Source organism: Salvelinus alpinus, chromosome 31, assembly GCF_045679555.1.
Source record: "Salvelinus alpinus chromosome 31, SLU_Salpinus.1, whole genome shotgun sequence".
NCBI lineage: Eukaryota > Metazoa > Chordata > Actinopteri > Salmoniformes > Salmonidae > Salvelinus > Salvelinus alpinus.
Genome location: NC_092116.1, coordinates 22,097,679 through 22,112,080, shown reverse-complemented (window position 1 = coordinate 22,112,080; position 14,402 = coordinate 22,097,679). Strand labels below are relative to the sequence as shown.

Below are 14,402 nucleotides of genomic sequence, written 5' to 3'. Positions count from 1 at the left end.
ACATATTACTTTCTAAATTGCATTATTATGGTTTTCATGATTATACATATAATTGGTTATATAGTCATGTTTACGATAGAGAACAATGTGTTTATGCAAACGACCAGGGCCAAGATATCATGTGGTGTGCCATAGGGTTCGATAAGTGGACCTTTGTTATTCATAATCTATATCAATGACCTTGTGTAACAGTATTGCTTCCGTCCCTTTCCTCGCCCCTACCTGGGTTCAAACCAGGGACCCTCTGCACACATTGACAACAGTCACCCTCAAAGCACCGTTACCCATCACTCCACAAAAGCCACGACCCTTGTAGAGCAAGGGAAACAACTACTTAAAAGGTCTCAGAGCGAGTGATGTCACCGATTGAAACGCTACTAGCGCGTAACGTTAACTAGCTAGCCATTTCACACAGGATACACTTGCTGCTATGTCTTCTAATGTACTTCCTGTTTTCTTTGCTGATGACGTCAATTGGATTTTACCACACAATAATTTTTTATGAAGCCAACTCAGGTATGGATACATTTTCTGAATGGTTCCAGGTAAACAAATGATATTTAAATGTAAAAAAAAAATCTAACTTTATTGTATTTACTAGTAAGAATAATAATAAAAAATAATTTAAAAAATCTAATAAGAGAGACTCTCAATCGGTGGGAAGGAAATGGAACAAGTAAAATCCACTAGATTCCTCTGAGTTCTAATTAATGGAAAGTTATCCTGGAAAGATCATATTCTATTTGTCTGCAGCAGTGTTGGTATCTTCAGAAAGATTTGTGGTTTGGTTCATCAGGCCTGCTTCCTAACTCTATACTATAGTTTAATTTATCCATATCTCATTTTCTGTGTCATGACGTTGCACTCTTTGGGTACAGCGAGCACTATTCCCCCCTCCCTCTGCACCATCCCCCTACCTCTGCACCACCCCCCTACCTCTCTCTCTGTTACACTCAGGCTGCTGTGGTCAGAGAGGTCATAAATTCCTGGAGGAGAATCCTGCCTCAGGGCCAGACAGTATAGAGAGAGTGAGTTTTCATAGAGAGAACAAAGGAATTTCTTCCACCTCACAGAACTGGAGGTCCGAAAAATATTTATGTTCTGGAGAATGTATAAAAGATCGGTGAAGAATCCAGCTACGAACTGGTCCGTTTGGTACAATTTTGGGAAACTCATGAGAGACAATACGGCTACATTACCATAACGCTGTTTATACAATAGCATCAGTTATGAGGCTTACATCTAATTGTTGTATGAAATGAATGAGTAAAGATTAAACTATTTGTGAAATGATGTGATGCTATGTAATGATGTTAATGTGAGATATTTGTATTTCTGTTTAAAGTTTCACTAAGTCATTGGCACGCCCCCAGGGGCACAGACAGGACCTGGCGTCATGAGACAGCCCTTTTCTATGTTCCGAATAAAACCCCCACCTGGGTTTTCTATCACCAGACTGAGCTTACCTCAATTACGAGGGGGCTAAGGGTTGAGACGAGACCAGTACCTCTATCATAGAGGGAAATAAGGCTTGAGTAGATTGCTGAATCTTTTAACCATCCCACGTGGTTAAACTCTTAGACTATCAACACCGACAGAATAAGAACAAGTCTTTGATATTAATTACTAGTCTGCAGCTAGGAATTCGGTATCATTGAACGCGAAGACCGACAACCGCCGAAACATCTATCCTATAAGGACATGAATGAATGTCACTCTGAACTATCCATTCTAACCACGACAGAGAGAGAGAGAGAGAGAGGGCGGACAAACTCTAAAAACAGAAACAAACCTTTCAACAGAGATCCCGACGACACACTGAGCGTAAATATATATATTTATTGCAACTATTCCCGAATGAGTTCAGCGTTCATGTGCAAATGATTAGCATTTCAATTTATATAATTATCAACTTTGTAGTGTCTTATCTTTCGCGCCCTTATCAGTCCCTCTGTCTAACAAGCCGCCATGCCGGTTTAGCCGACTAGGACACATTCCCCTATCATTTCTTTGTAACCATATCTACTGTTTGTTATGCATTTCTGTGAGTACTTAGTTAGTAAATAAATTATTTTAAGACAATTGATGTATGGATGACTCATAGTGAAGACTGGGTTTGTGCAGATAACCAACAATTTACGACGTTTGGAATGAGACTAAGGTGAGGTAAATAATAATTCATTCATCAGAAGACTAAGTGATCAGATATTAAAATATCTGAAAGTTATATTAGGAAAATTATAACTTTGTAATCTGAATATTTTCCTTGGTGCCCCGACTTCCTAGTTAATTACAGCTACATGATTAAGTAGTTTAATCACGTAATAATAATTACAGAGAATTTTTGATAAAGATTATTCTTCAGTTTAATGATGCCAAAGACACGACAACTGTAATAATATTGTCTGGGCCAGTACATATGCCGAATTCCCCTCACAACTTACTCATCATACAAAATACATTTGCAAGACTATCCACACTCTCTAATTACCTGGCTCCATCTGCACCTTTGTTTAAGAAACTCAATATCTTCTCCATTTACAACATTAATGTACGTCAATTATTTACTTTCATCTACAAATACTTATAACTCCCAGACAGTTTACCTAAACTCTTCAATGGATTCTTCCAGGTTCATTCTGAAATCCATCTATATAACACAAGACTGTGATAACCTTCACCCTCCCCTCTGCCGCATCTCACATAGTCAATTTTCTGTCAGATACAGAGGTACCATACTCTGGAATTCTTATCTTCACATTGCCAAAACATCATTAACACTCAATGACTTCAAGTGAAAACTACCCAATAATCCCAATAATCCCCTCCATGTAGCCTAACTCTCTCTCACACACACACACACACACACACACACACACACACACACACACACACACACACACACACACAAACACATATTTTTTCTTCTATACTGAGTATATCATGTACAATTATAATTAATATGCTTTGTTTAACTAATTGAACAAACTTATATTTTTGTACTTATATTTGTCACCATAGTTTGCTTTGTATGTTTATATGTTTTGTTTGGTCAGGGTGTGATCTGAGTGGGCATTCTATGTTGTATGTCTAGTTTGTCTTTTTCTGTGTTTGGCCTGATATGGTTCTCAATCAGAGGCAGGTGTTAGTCGTTGTGTCTGATTGGGAACCATATTTAGGTAGCCTTTTTTGTCATTGTGAGTTGTGGGTGATTGTCTTTGTGTCAGCACTATTATTCATTAGCTTCACGTTCGTTGTTTGTTATTTTTGTATAGTTTCGTTAAGTGTTCTCTGTGTTAATAAATATCAAGATGAACACTTACCACGCTGTATATTGGTCTTCCGATCCTTCAAACTTCTCCTCCTCAGATGAGGAGGACGACGAGCGTTACAATATTAGTGGTGTTGTTTTCATATCAGCCCTTTGGTCTTCCAACCTGCATCAGTGTTATGTATTTCACTTATTTTCTTTGGTGCGAATAAATAAAACCTGTAAACTTAAACCACTTTTCTCACCCTGGAACAATGATGCAAAACCAATCACAATTTTGTCCATCACGGCAACGTAGAAAAACATAATTGATCACAGCTGTCAACAGCTTATTGTGGTACAAAGCTATGTGAATCATTTTCCAATAAGTAATATCAAGAAATGTGGATTAAGTTGTATGATCCTTTGCTGTCATCTAACCAGGCATCAATGTTGTTTTCCATATTCTTTATTAATGTATTATACATTCATTATTTCAGGAGTTTATTGTGTGACATTAAACACCTATTTTTGTTTTAAAACATGAAATGTTGATTTGTGAAAAATGTATCTTATTTGGTATCTGGATGTAGGTCTATTGATTACTAGGATTGAGAAAAACAATTAGCTTCTACTGGCTAATAAGTAGTTGTTTTGACAAGTTTGGTAATGATCCGTCACATTAAAAATACTATCTTGGTCATTGGAAAGATAATAATGTTTACAATGACCAAGAATACAAGCTAGTTAGCCAGAGATACACAATATATTGACCCAGTGAAGCCTGTAGTTAGTTGTCCAGTGTAACATCTAGTTGGACCATATTATCATTACAGATATTTCTACCAACATGCTAGTTCAAACAGTCTGGGAAATAAAGAGATTCTTTGATTTGTTTTTAAAAGAACTATAGCTATACAATATGAACATTAAAAATATGATAAATGAATATGACAAAACGGAATACGTTAGTCTATACATCATTACAGCAAAGGATACTCAATTTACAAACATTGCGTGTATACAGAATCAAAACAGAGATTTTAATGGATGTATACAGTTACATCTAAAACATTAGAAAACAGTACAGCTACGAAAAAGGGGAAAACGTTACATCTCAAATCGCTCAGATCAATTAGTGTGGGATAGAATAAGTAAAAGATTACAGTAACTCAATCTTCACAAAGTTGATAATTGCTAAAGCTAAATATTTGCTCAAACCATGGAAGATAATCTGCATCGCAATTTACGCATCAGTTATTTTCTCCATGGTTGAATAAAACCACAGAGAGTTTGGGGGTTTTAGAGTACTAATAAAGGCGCAGGCAGAAGTAACCAAAGACAGAACATAAAATGATATGGCCTTGCCTGACAACTGCAATCTTATATAGATTCACTTTTCAGCTTGAGGAACGGGTGAGATTTTGAGTTCCTCTTTACAATCAATCAAAGGACCAAAGAAGGGATAGAGTTTCTTGGTAAATGTTCCAGTGAAGGAGTGGATGTGGCATCTCTTCTCAACGTTGAAAAATACTATCTTTCCCTCCTCATAGTCCACTAACACCCCCAGCTTCAAAGGTTTCAGTTCAATGGGAAGGACATTAAGAGGCTTTTCAACTGTTTTCAATACTCCATTATCCAAACGTATGCTCCAGTAGCCATGCTCTGGAATCATTTGGATGTTTGATAAACCTCTGTTCTCTGGGTCCTGGGCGACTCCAACACTCCACTGAGTCTTCTCTCCCAGGTCAACTTCCCAGTAATGTTTACCTGTATCATATCCCTCCATTCCCAAGACACACTGCTTTTCCTCAAATCTCTTCTCAGTGCCCCTTTCTCTCCGTAGGTCTCCAAACTTGACAGATTTATTATCGTCAGATACAGTGAGTTTGGGGTTTGCAGTGTCAGGGTCCAGAGTCACATGCACTGAAAGAAATACATATTTGACTGTTGAAGAAAGCTATAACACTTGACTGTTGAAGAAAGCTATAACACTTGACTGTTGAAGAAAGCTATAACACTTGACTGTTGAAGAAAGCTATAACACTTGACTGTTGAAGAAAGCTATAACACTTGACTTTTGAAGAAAGCTATAACACTTGACTGTTGAAGAAAGCTATAACTCTTGACTGTTGAAGAAAGCTATAACACTTGACTGTTGAAGAAAGCTATAACTCTTGACTGTTGAAGAAAGCTATAACTCTTGACTGTTGAAGAAAGCTATAACTCTTGACTGTTGAAGAAAGCTATAACACTTGACTGTTGGAGAAAGCTATAACACTTGACTGTTGGAGAAAGCTATAACACTTGACTGTTGAAGAAAGCTATAACACTTGCCTGTTGAAGAAAGCTATAACACTTGACTGTTGAAGAAAGCTATAACTCTTGACTGTTGAAGAAAGCTATAACACTTGACTGTTGAAGAAAGCTATAACTCTTGACTGTTGAAGAAAGCTATAACTCTTGACTGTTGAAGAAAGCTATAACTCTTGACTGTTGAAGAAAGCTATAACTCTTGACTGTTGAAGAAAGCTATAACTCTTGACTGTTGAAATGAACCTGGTGTGTGCTAGACATTTGCCCAAAAGTAATACATGTAGTAAATATGTAAATTGTCTCTTCAAATACATTGTGTGTGTGTGTGTGTGTGTCACCTGCATGATGAGACACCATTAAGGTCCAAACTGTATAGAAAGAGGTAATTCATGTTTTACATAATGGGTCTCATGAACAAAACTATATGGAATATAATGGGAAATAATCAAATGATTTCACATTGACTTGGGAAAAGAGCATATAGTTACCGGTGTCTGGAATTGTTCCAACTATTCCTGTGTTGATACAAAATGACTTTTTTACTGTACATTATTCTGCATTTGACATTACTGAACCAAATAATGTTACATATATGTGTAGCATGTTATACATACCCAATAAATTATCCTTTTTGATGAGTTCTGTAAGAGGAACATCGTTAATCTTTCGGAGAAAATCCATATGAAACCATACAAAGATTGAGTGAAACCGAGCTTAATACTTCATATATTAACATTGTGGAATCATTTTAGATACCGTTATTCTTCTCTTTTAGTTCTGCTTTGACTTCATCTGTAATGATGAACAGTAAAGAAGAAAAAACATTCTGTTAAACTTTTGGATTTTGAATAGTACAAATCTGTTATTTCATGAAATTAATTATTGATGCGTTAAATAAGTGAGTTAATGAAAGTAGACATATTTGATCTTACTAATAGGCTTCAGTTTCTCCTGAATATCTGGAAGTTGAAAACATATCTCTTAAATTCAATGATCTGTGAAACCCTTATCACGTGAATAGAGATGTTCAAGAGAAATACTACATTTGTTCTTATTAAAATAGAAAGAGAGACCAACCTCTTTTCTGATGCATGACAAAGAACACAGATGCAGTGATACACACCAGTGCCAGAAACACAGGAATCACAAACGCAGCGATGTAGAAGCGGTCAGGGAGACTGCTGAGGTAGAACTCCTCTGTAACAAGATACAATCAGGGTCAGAGGTCCGTTTTGGGTGCAATTTCCTAAATCTCTAAGGTAAAAAAATACTCTAGTTTAACATTACCCAACTATACTGAACAAAATAGAAATGCAACATGCAACAATTTCAATGATTTTACTGAGTTACAGTTCATATGAGGAAATCAGTCAATTGAAATAATGCTCACAAACAGGGCTGTACATAGATTTGTGCACAGAATTTGAGAGAAATAAGCTTTTTGTGCGTATGGAAAATGTATTTTTATTTCAGCTCATGAAACATGGGACCAACACTTTACATGTTGAATATATTTTCATGTTCAATGTATATACTGGATCATGAATGATGATTGGGTTTAGAAACATTCATTTCACCCTGGTGATATTCCTTGGTTTAGGAATCATGCTTTATGTTCTGGTTTAAACTTGCCGGTTTTAACAAACGTTAATAACTGTAGATACTTCACTCTAAAATAAAAGTTTGTCAAATGTTTTCAGAACTCAAAAGTGGTCTAATGCTGTGGTAACTCCACGCCCTAGCAAACGTCTGCATAGGAAGCTGCTTGACCCACAGTCTGCAATAATGCAATTAGGCAATGCCTATTTTCCTCATTCATTTGGTATTGTGGGCATATATCTACATAACAGATGACCTGGAATGATTGACTCATTTTGATGTTAGACACATTTTGAGGTCTGCAGTGACATGAGTGATATATCACTTTAACATCTGACTGAAGCTCAGATCTCCACAGACCCAGTTGTTCCCATGGGTATGGATCTAATGCTACTTGGCAATGGCCCTACAAAAAGTAATGAGAAAACCCTGTACACAGCAGTACATCTAGATCTTAAAAATGGAATCAAAGTCAAGATCGGTCATCTGTCATATCGACAGTAGTTTCCATTTTCTACACTTGTTTTTGGCTACTTGGCCCTACATTGTAGTACCTAAACTCACCAGTCATCTGCAGTGATGCAGACTCCATCTTGGTTCCCCGGTCCTTTGACATTACCACACAGGTGACCCCCTCCAGTTGGTCCATCCCTATTCTCGTGTGACTGGTGATGGAGTACAGGACGCCCCCCTCCTTCTGTTTGGGTCCCTCTGTCTCTGCTGAGGTGATCTCCTTCCCACTGCTGTCTGTCCACAGCATGTGAGGCTCTGGGTACCAGTTCTCTGAGCTACAGCTGAGCTGGATGAACACTCTATGGTGCTTCCTCATGGAGATCCTGGGGACACTGCCCTGCTCTGATAACCAAGGATGGAATTACTGTATATACATCAGGAAGATATTCCAAAACTGATTATATGTGGCTCTGCCAAGGCTAGTCTAGATCAAAGAGTTGTCAACAGACAAAACGAGAAAGTTCCTGCGTAGCTTCTGATTATCCTGAACTGCCTAATTTTAAACATCTACTGTCAGTTGTTGGCTTCTCTAAGATTCAGCATGTCAACATCTTCAGGAAAAACTCAAAGACGATTCAGATCTCTTTTACCAATTCTGTCTAAATTTGGTAAGACACCATTGACAATAGAGTTCCACAGTATGAGTCATTATACCCATAAAACCTAGCGATTAAACAGGCAAAGGGTTCTAATTGTTATTCCACCATACATTTTCCCCCTAGGAGATTTTAGAAACACTTAAAATAAGGGCTGTGTTTCCTGTAGGCTTACCCTGGCATGACGTTTTGATAACAAGGTGACTTTTATCAATGTATTTACATGTATTTACCAACAACAAATGAAATGCTACTTAGCTGCTAATGTGGCTATCATAACGAATTACAAATGCCATGATGATCTGGACGACACTGACGAATTGGGCCAAAGGTAAGAATCTCTGGATTAACTATCTAATGTTAGTTAAATGTACTAATAAATTGGTAACATTTCTTTAAAATGTATTCTTTGAATTGACACAATACCTGTTAGCAAAAGGTGTCAGCTAGAGATGACTTGCAGGAGCTTGCAGGGATTTGTAGTCTTGCATGAGGTCTACTTTGATCCTAATTAGCATTTTTGAATCTGAGATTAAATAGAGACGAATATATTGATAAAAGTCACCTTTCCCGAAAGAGATTTACATTGTAAATCAAATTGTTATACCAGGGTTAGTCTACACAAAACACATCCCTTAATTTAAGTGTTTCTAAAAATCCCCTTAGGGAAAAATGAATGGTGGAAAAACGATTGGAACCTATTCCCTGTTTTACCGCTAGGTTTTATGGGTATTATTACACCACCACTGTGGGTCTCCATTGGATAATTGTTAGGCTCTTGATAAGCTTTGGTTACTTGTAACTTGTAGCACAACGGCTGGTTCCTGGATCCAATCCAAGTGGCTGGCTTGACATTTGTAGCGTCCCATATCTGACACCTTGACATTCTTCAACAGCAGCGATATGTTGCCTCTCTCCAGCTCCTGGGTGAACAGACTTACTCTGTCCTTATAGCCCTTTCCCTCTTCCCCCGTTCTGCTCTTATACAAATACAGGGGGTTAGTGAATTCTCCCTCCTTAAACCACCTGATATCCATGGCAACAGCACTACTTTGAGGAGAGAGATGACAGGGAAGGATGATGTCATCACCAGCAGAGGCAACTACAGGGTCAGGAGGGACTATGAGGCTGAGGTCTGGAGGGAGAGAGGAGGAGAGGAGAAAGTGTTACAAGGTAGGAAGTATGGGGTCTGAAGGTCACAAAGATAAGAGCGGCTCATATTGATCACAAAGGCAGTTACATCTTTACAGTTCTCTTTGACCAGTGCTAAACCATCAGTGCCCCGAATATAATTGGTTCCCTTGATAAAGATGAGCAAAAAGACTGAATAAAATAAATAATACAAATAGTGATCTACAGATGTAGGACCTTAATTTGATCACTCTTTTGTTACAATAATTTTCCCGCAATGCAGGAAATGCAAACTTATAGTTAATTTGAGTTTTTTTTAAATGCTTCTAAAGTTTGTAATTTCCACTTTGAAGTTTCAAACTTGATTTGCCCTAACAAAAAATGTATCACCCACCACAAAATTGTTAATAAATTATAATCAACATAATAATTCACATTTCCTTCTGCTGCACAATAGTATTTTCCTATTGTAGGAAACTGGCTCTAATTAAGATCCTAAATCTGTATATTGTAAGCAAAAAAAGTACAATTACTTAATACTAATACATTAGCTCAGAGAAATAGTAAGTAATATATACAGTATTTTTCTATATGAGATGGAAATAGAGGTCTTTGTCATGTGAAAATCTATAACAAAGTCCACACAATAGGCAAATAATGATGACAAGATTAAAACAAATAAATGACAACTGTTAATGAGTAACTTCTGAGTCTGAGTAGCAGTATTTTTGTGTATTAACCAATAACAGGACGCTGGTATCAGTACAACTGAGGTACAGACTTGTTCAACGTTAAACCAAATACTAATTTCACATCTAATGTCTATTCTACATAAGCCTTTCTCTAAATGACTCTGCTGCACTGTTATTTCGAAGGCCAAACTCACTGCTGGTGTAAGTCCTCTATTTTTGTGTGATATGACCATAGCGCTGGTTCCAATCCAAGTGCCAATGCAGTTTAGCATTTAACTCCAGGCGGTGCTATGGTTAGATGACATAAAAATAGAACTCTTTGGTAATGCACACCAGCGGTTGGTTTGGTCTTTGAAAGAACAATGGATATAAAGGAAATACGTAATCCTTAAAATAAAATATTGTGGTGGATCTTTGATGTTATGGGGCTATTTTGCTTCCATTGCTCGTTGGGCCCTTGTTAAGATCAACGTCATCATTAACTTTACAAAGTACCAGGACATTTTTGCTAAAAACCTGGTTGCTGAAACTTGACCGCAAGTGGATTTTCCAGCAAGACAATAACCCCAAACACACATCAAAATCTACAAAGAAATTGTTAATTGAACACAAAATTAACATTTTGCAATAGCCATCCCAGTTTTTGGACATGTACGCCATTGAAAACTAGTGGTTTGAATAGAAGAGAGCAGGCCATAAACGCAGACAAAGGATACCTTACAAAATAACCACATGAATTTCACGTGTGATCACGTGATTTTATGTGAAGTTAATATGATAACATGTGACAACATTTGAAGCAACGTGATAACATGAAACTACACGTGACAACATGTGAGAACATTACATGTTCATTACAATGCTTAGAACATTGTGTCATGGTCCACTGGAGGTTTTTGTCTAGGTGCGGTGAAAATATGTTAAATCTAAAACAAGTTACTGTATTTTTACAGCTAAGTTAAGGTGTTGATGGACATTAAGCTGGGGTATGCTGATTACTTGTGACTCAACCTCACTTGGGACTGACAACCTCTTGGTTGATAACTACCTGAAGTTCCTGCTGCGCCACCAGGTCTGTGTATATAAAGTAGATTGGCTATGCATATATTGCCAAGAATACCTTTTTGAACTTTGCCTAAAGTACTGTAAATACTGTACAACAACTTGAAGGTGTTATTTCTATAAAATGACAGTATGCTGCTGTATTCTCATTTCAATTAGTGTAAAACAAATATTGTACTGTGACAACACTTGGGCTCAGCCTTCAATGGGATTTGAACTTTTAACCTCTTGATCACTAGCAACCTGAAATGTTTTGCTATATGTCCTGCTACACAACCAGGCCTACGAGCCTGAACGAGACAAGAGCCAGAGACTTAGTGGCAAGAAAACACGTCTGGACTTTGATAAAAGCTGCCCAGAATCAAGTTAATAATTGTCAAATTATTGCCACCAACGTAACATCAATAGATAACTAGCAGTGCTCAAGGACACTTGACATAGAGCATACATGAATGCTTAAGCAATTTTAACTTGCAACCTATTGGTTGAGTGCATCATTGTTTCTGCATTGCCACCACGTCCATACTTCTTGCTTGGAATATGTATTAACTCTCTCTCAAAGAACAAGGGCATGGTTAGGGTACAGTGTTGTTCCCTGGGGTACAAAAAACTAATAGGTAAACTTCACAGGTACACAAATGAACTCACATGGTACAGTTCAGTACATTGTAGATATAATTGGACATTTTTCCACACAATATTTAAAATGTAAGGTACCACCATCACTCTGCTTTGATAGATGGGGGAATGTGCTGTACTGTGGGGACCATTTACATATTTGGGGGCACGGTCAAATATATGTGTATTTGTGGCAACCGTGTTGTAGGAGTTAAGTGTTTGATGGTTATAGGAATGCCACTTCAGCACCTCCTTTAAAACTGTCTGTTCTGCAAACTATGTTGGAGAATGTGTCTGTAATGTGTTGCACTGTAAAGAGTTTAGTGTGCATTTTCCAGTAATGTCATGGCAACATGTAGGCAACTTTCAGTCCTTGCCAGTAACCTACTGTGCCTTCACTGACTCTTCTGTTGACAACATGGGTGTCACTTGCTGATTGGCAGCAATCTGTAGCAGTGGCAGCCTATCAGAAGATTGCAGGTGTAGCTTATTGTGGGCGTGGCTTTCAGTTATGTATTTTTGGTGTCCCGTAAGAGGGAATGTCATCCCAGTTAATGTAGTCTTTTTTAGTCCTCTTAGCTAGTCACCATGTCATTGTTACTGTGAATTGTACAATAACCCACTTGCAGCAAGGTAACAGTAGTGATGCTACGGTTGGAACCTGCGTCGACAACGCTAAGCAGTTTATTTCGAAGCAGTGTGCCGATGGATGTATCACTTTAACAGAAGCACATGATCAATCCAAAGCTTTGTTTCGTTGATCAACCACCTGATTGGTTTGGTATTGGTTTCGGTAGACGTGCACGTGCTACGGCATGTGCAACATCATCTATAGTAATTTGGCTATTCTAAATTATTTTCACCAGCAGATTCCACTAGTGTACATCAAAGCCTCTTGTAATGACCCTATTTTCAACACAATAGGCTGGAAATTCTCAAAGCTTCTTTTCCACTGTTGAGCTTGAAAAACCCAGCAGCGTTGCAGTTCTTGACACACACCACCTACTACCATAGCCTGTTCAAATGCACTTAAATCTTTTGTCTTGCCCATTCGCCCTCTGAATGGCACACACACACAAACCATGTCTCAATTGTCTCAAGGCTTAAAAATCTTTCCTAACCTGTCTCTTCTCCTTCATTTACACTGATTGAAGTGGATTTAACAAATTACATCAATAAGGGATCATAGCGTTCACCTGGATTCATCAGGTCAGTCTATGTTTTAATGTTTTGTACACTCAGTGCATTTATGTTTTTAATCACTGAGAACACAATATAGTTCAGTATTTGTATTAATTAGTTTATAGTCTTTTTTGCTAATCTATATTAAGGGATACAATCAATCTGTACCCCATTGGAGGCCTTTTTTCAATCAGAAAGTAATTTTTAGCCATATCAAATAAATTCAGATACATTATTTTTTTTTAAATCAAAGTTTAATGTCACTACATATTTTACATACTTGGCCCTCGTGGGAATTTAACCCACAACCCTGGCATTGCAAGCACCATGTTCTACTAACTGAGCCACACGGAACCCCAAAACATCACAATCAATGAAAACCCCAAACTGAGCTTCACTTTCAAGCATTATGTAAAGAAAAAAGGTTTTATCCAATTCACAAATCAACAACAGACAGGATATTCTATTGTATATGTTGTCAGAAACAGCGAAATAATTGGAAATAAAAGTTAACATCATTTTTTACATATGTCTGAACTAACACAGTATATGCTTGTAATATTTATTACCTGCAACAGATGAAGTGGCATCGAAGACGACGAGAAAAGTTAGCAAACAGACTTTGTGAATCAAAGGTTCCATTACGCATCTGTCACGGAAACAAACAAGGTTCTGTTAATCATTGCATTTGCCAAGTCATAACATAATATATCCCGTCGCATTATACCATTTGTTTGTTTTTAATTCACAATCCCATCTGACTAATGTTTGCTTATAAAAAATAAATAATAATTCAAATATTGTGTTTACTTTCATGACAGTTGAAGCACAGAAACTAATAGAAGTGAAGCAATGTGTTTTAGTTCAATGCCAAGACTAAAGGTATGGTCAAAATATACAATGGAAATATGTAACGGACACCTAAAAAAATCCACCATTAGATTTTCATTACACGCCAACTTTTTTGAAACAGAAAATACCTATTTATAAAATGTTTTAGCCATTAATTCACTAGAGCCTCTTACCTGACTGCTGGCACCAGGAAAGTATACCGGAGAGTCAGTTGTAGATATGAGAACACTTTCATTTTCCATCAATGACTGTAACACACACCCACTTGGACATTTAGGAGGGAAAACACATTTCAAAAGATAGAATATAGTATGGTTTTCATTTATTGTTAAAGCTGTCTTAACATGTACATAGGTATTAATATTCTTTAGATTAATTTATCATGTATGTTAAAGTATAACGTATTCATATTGTAGCTCCCAGATGTATGGTAAACAAGCCCCCTCTACAGGCTGCTGCAGGGGTCATGTGAGAGCAGTTCATGTTCAGATTCTCTAATACACCAGTTTGTTACAATGTGTGGTTATCCTGCTGTGAATGTTGTAATTGTTAGTTAAACATGAAGCCAGGTTAAAATATATTTTGGCAATT

At 37.2% G+C, this 14,402-nt stretch overlaps 1 protein-coding gene across 1 annotated transcript; it reads right to left on the bottom strand.

Moving 5' to 3' along the window:
- Positions 1-4,272: 4,272 nt before the first annotated feature.
- Positions 4,273-14,111, bottom strand: LOC139560984 (butyrophilin subfamily 1 member A1-like). The gene is made up of 11 exons (XM_071377766.1): positions 13,985-14,111; positions 13,529-13,608; positions 9,071-9,409; positions 7,730-8,020; positions 6,644-6,763; positions 6,499-6,525; positions 6,323-6,358; positions 6,181-6,207; positions 6,055-6,081; positions 5,905-5,934; positions 4,273-5,176 (listed from the first exon to the last, which is right to left on the bottom strand). Exons 1-11 carry the CDS (start codon positions 14,044-14,046, stop codon positions 4,644-4,646), a joined length of 1,572 nt encoding a protein of 523 aa, XP_071233867.1. The 5' UTR covers positions 14,047-14,111; the 3' UTR covers positions 4,273-4,643.
- Positions 14,112-14,402: the final 291 nt, after the last annotated feature.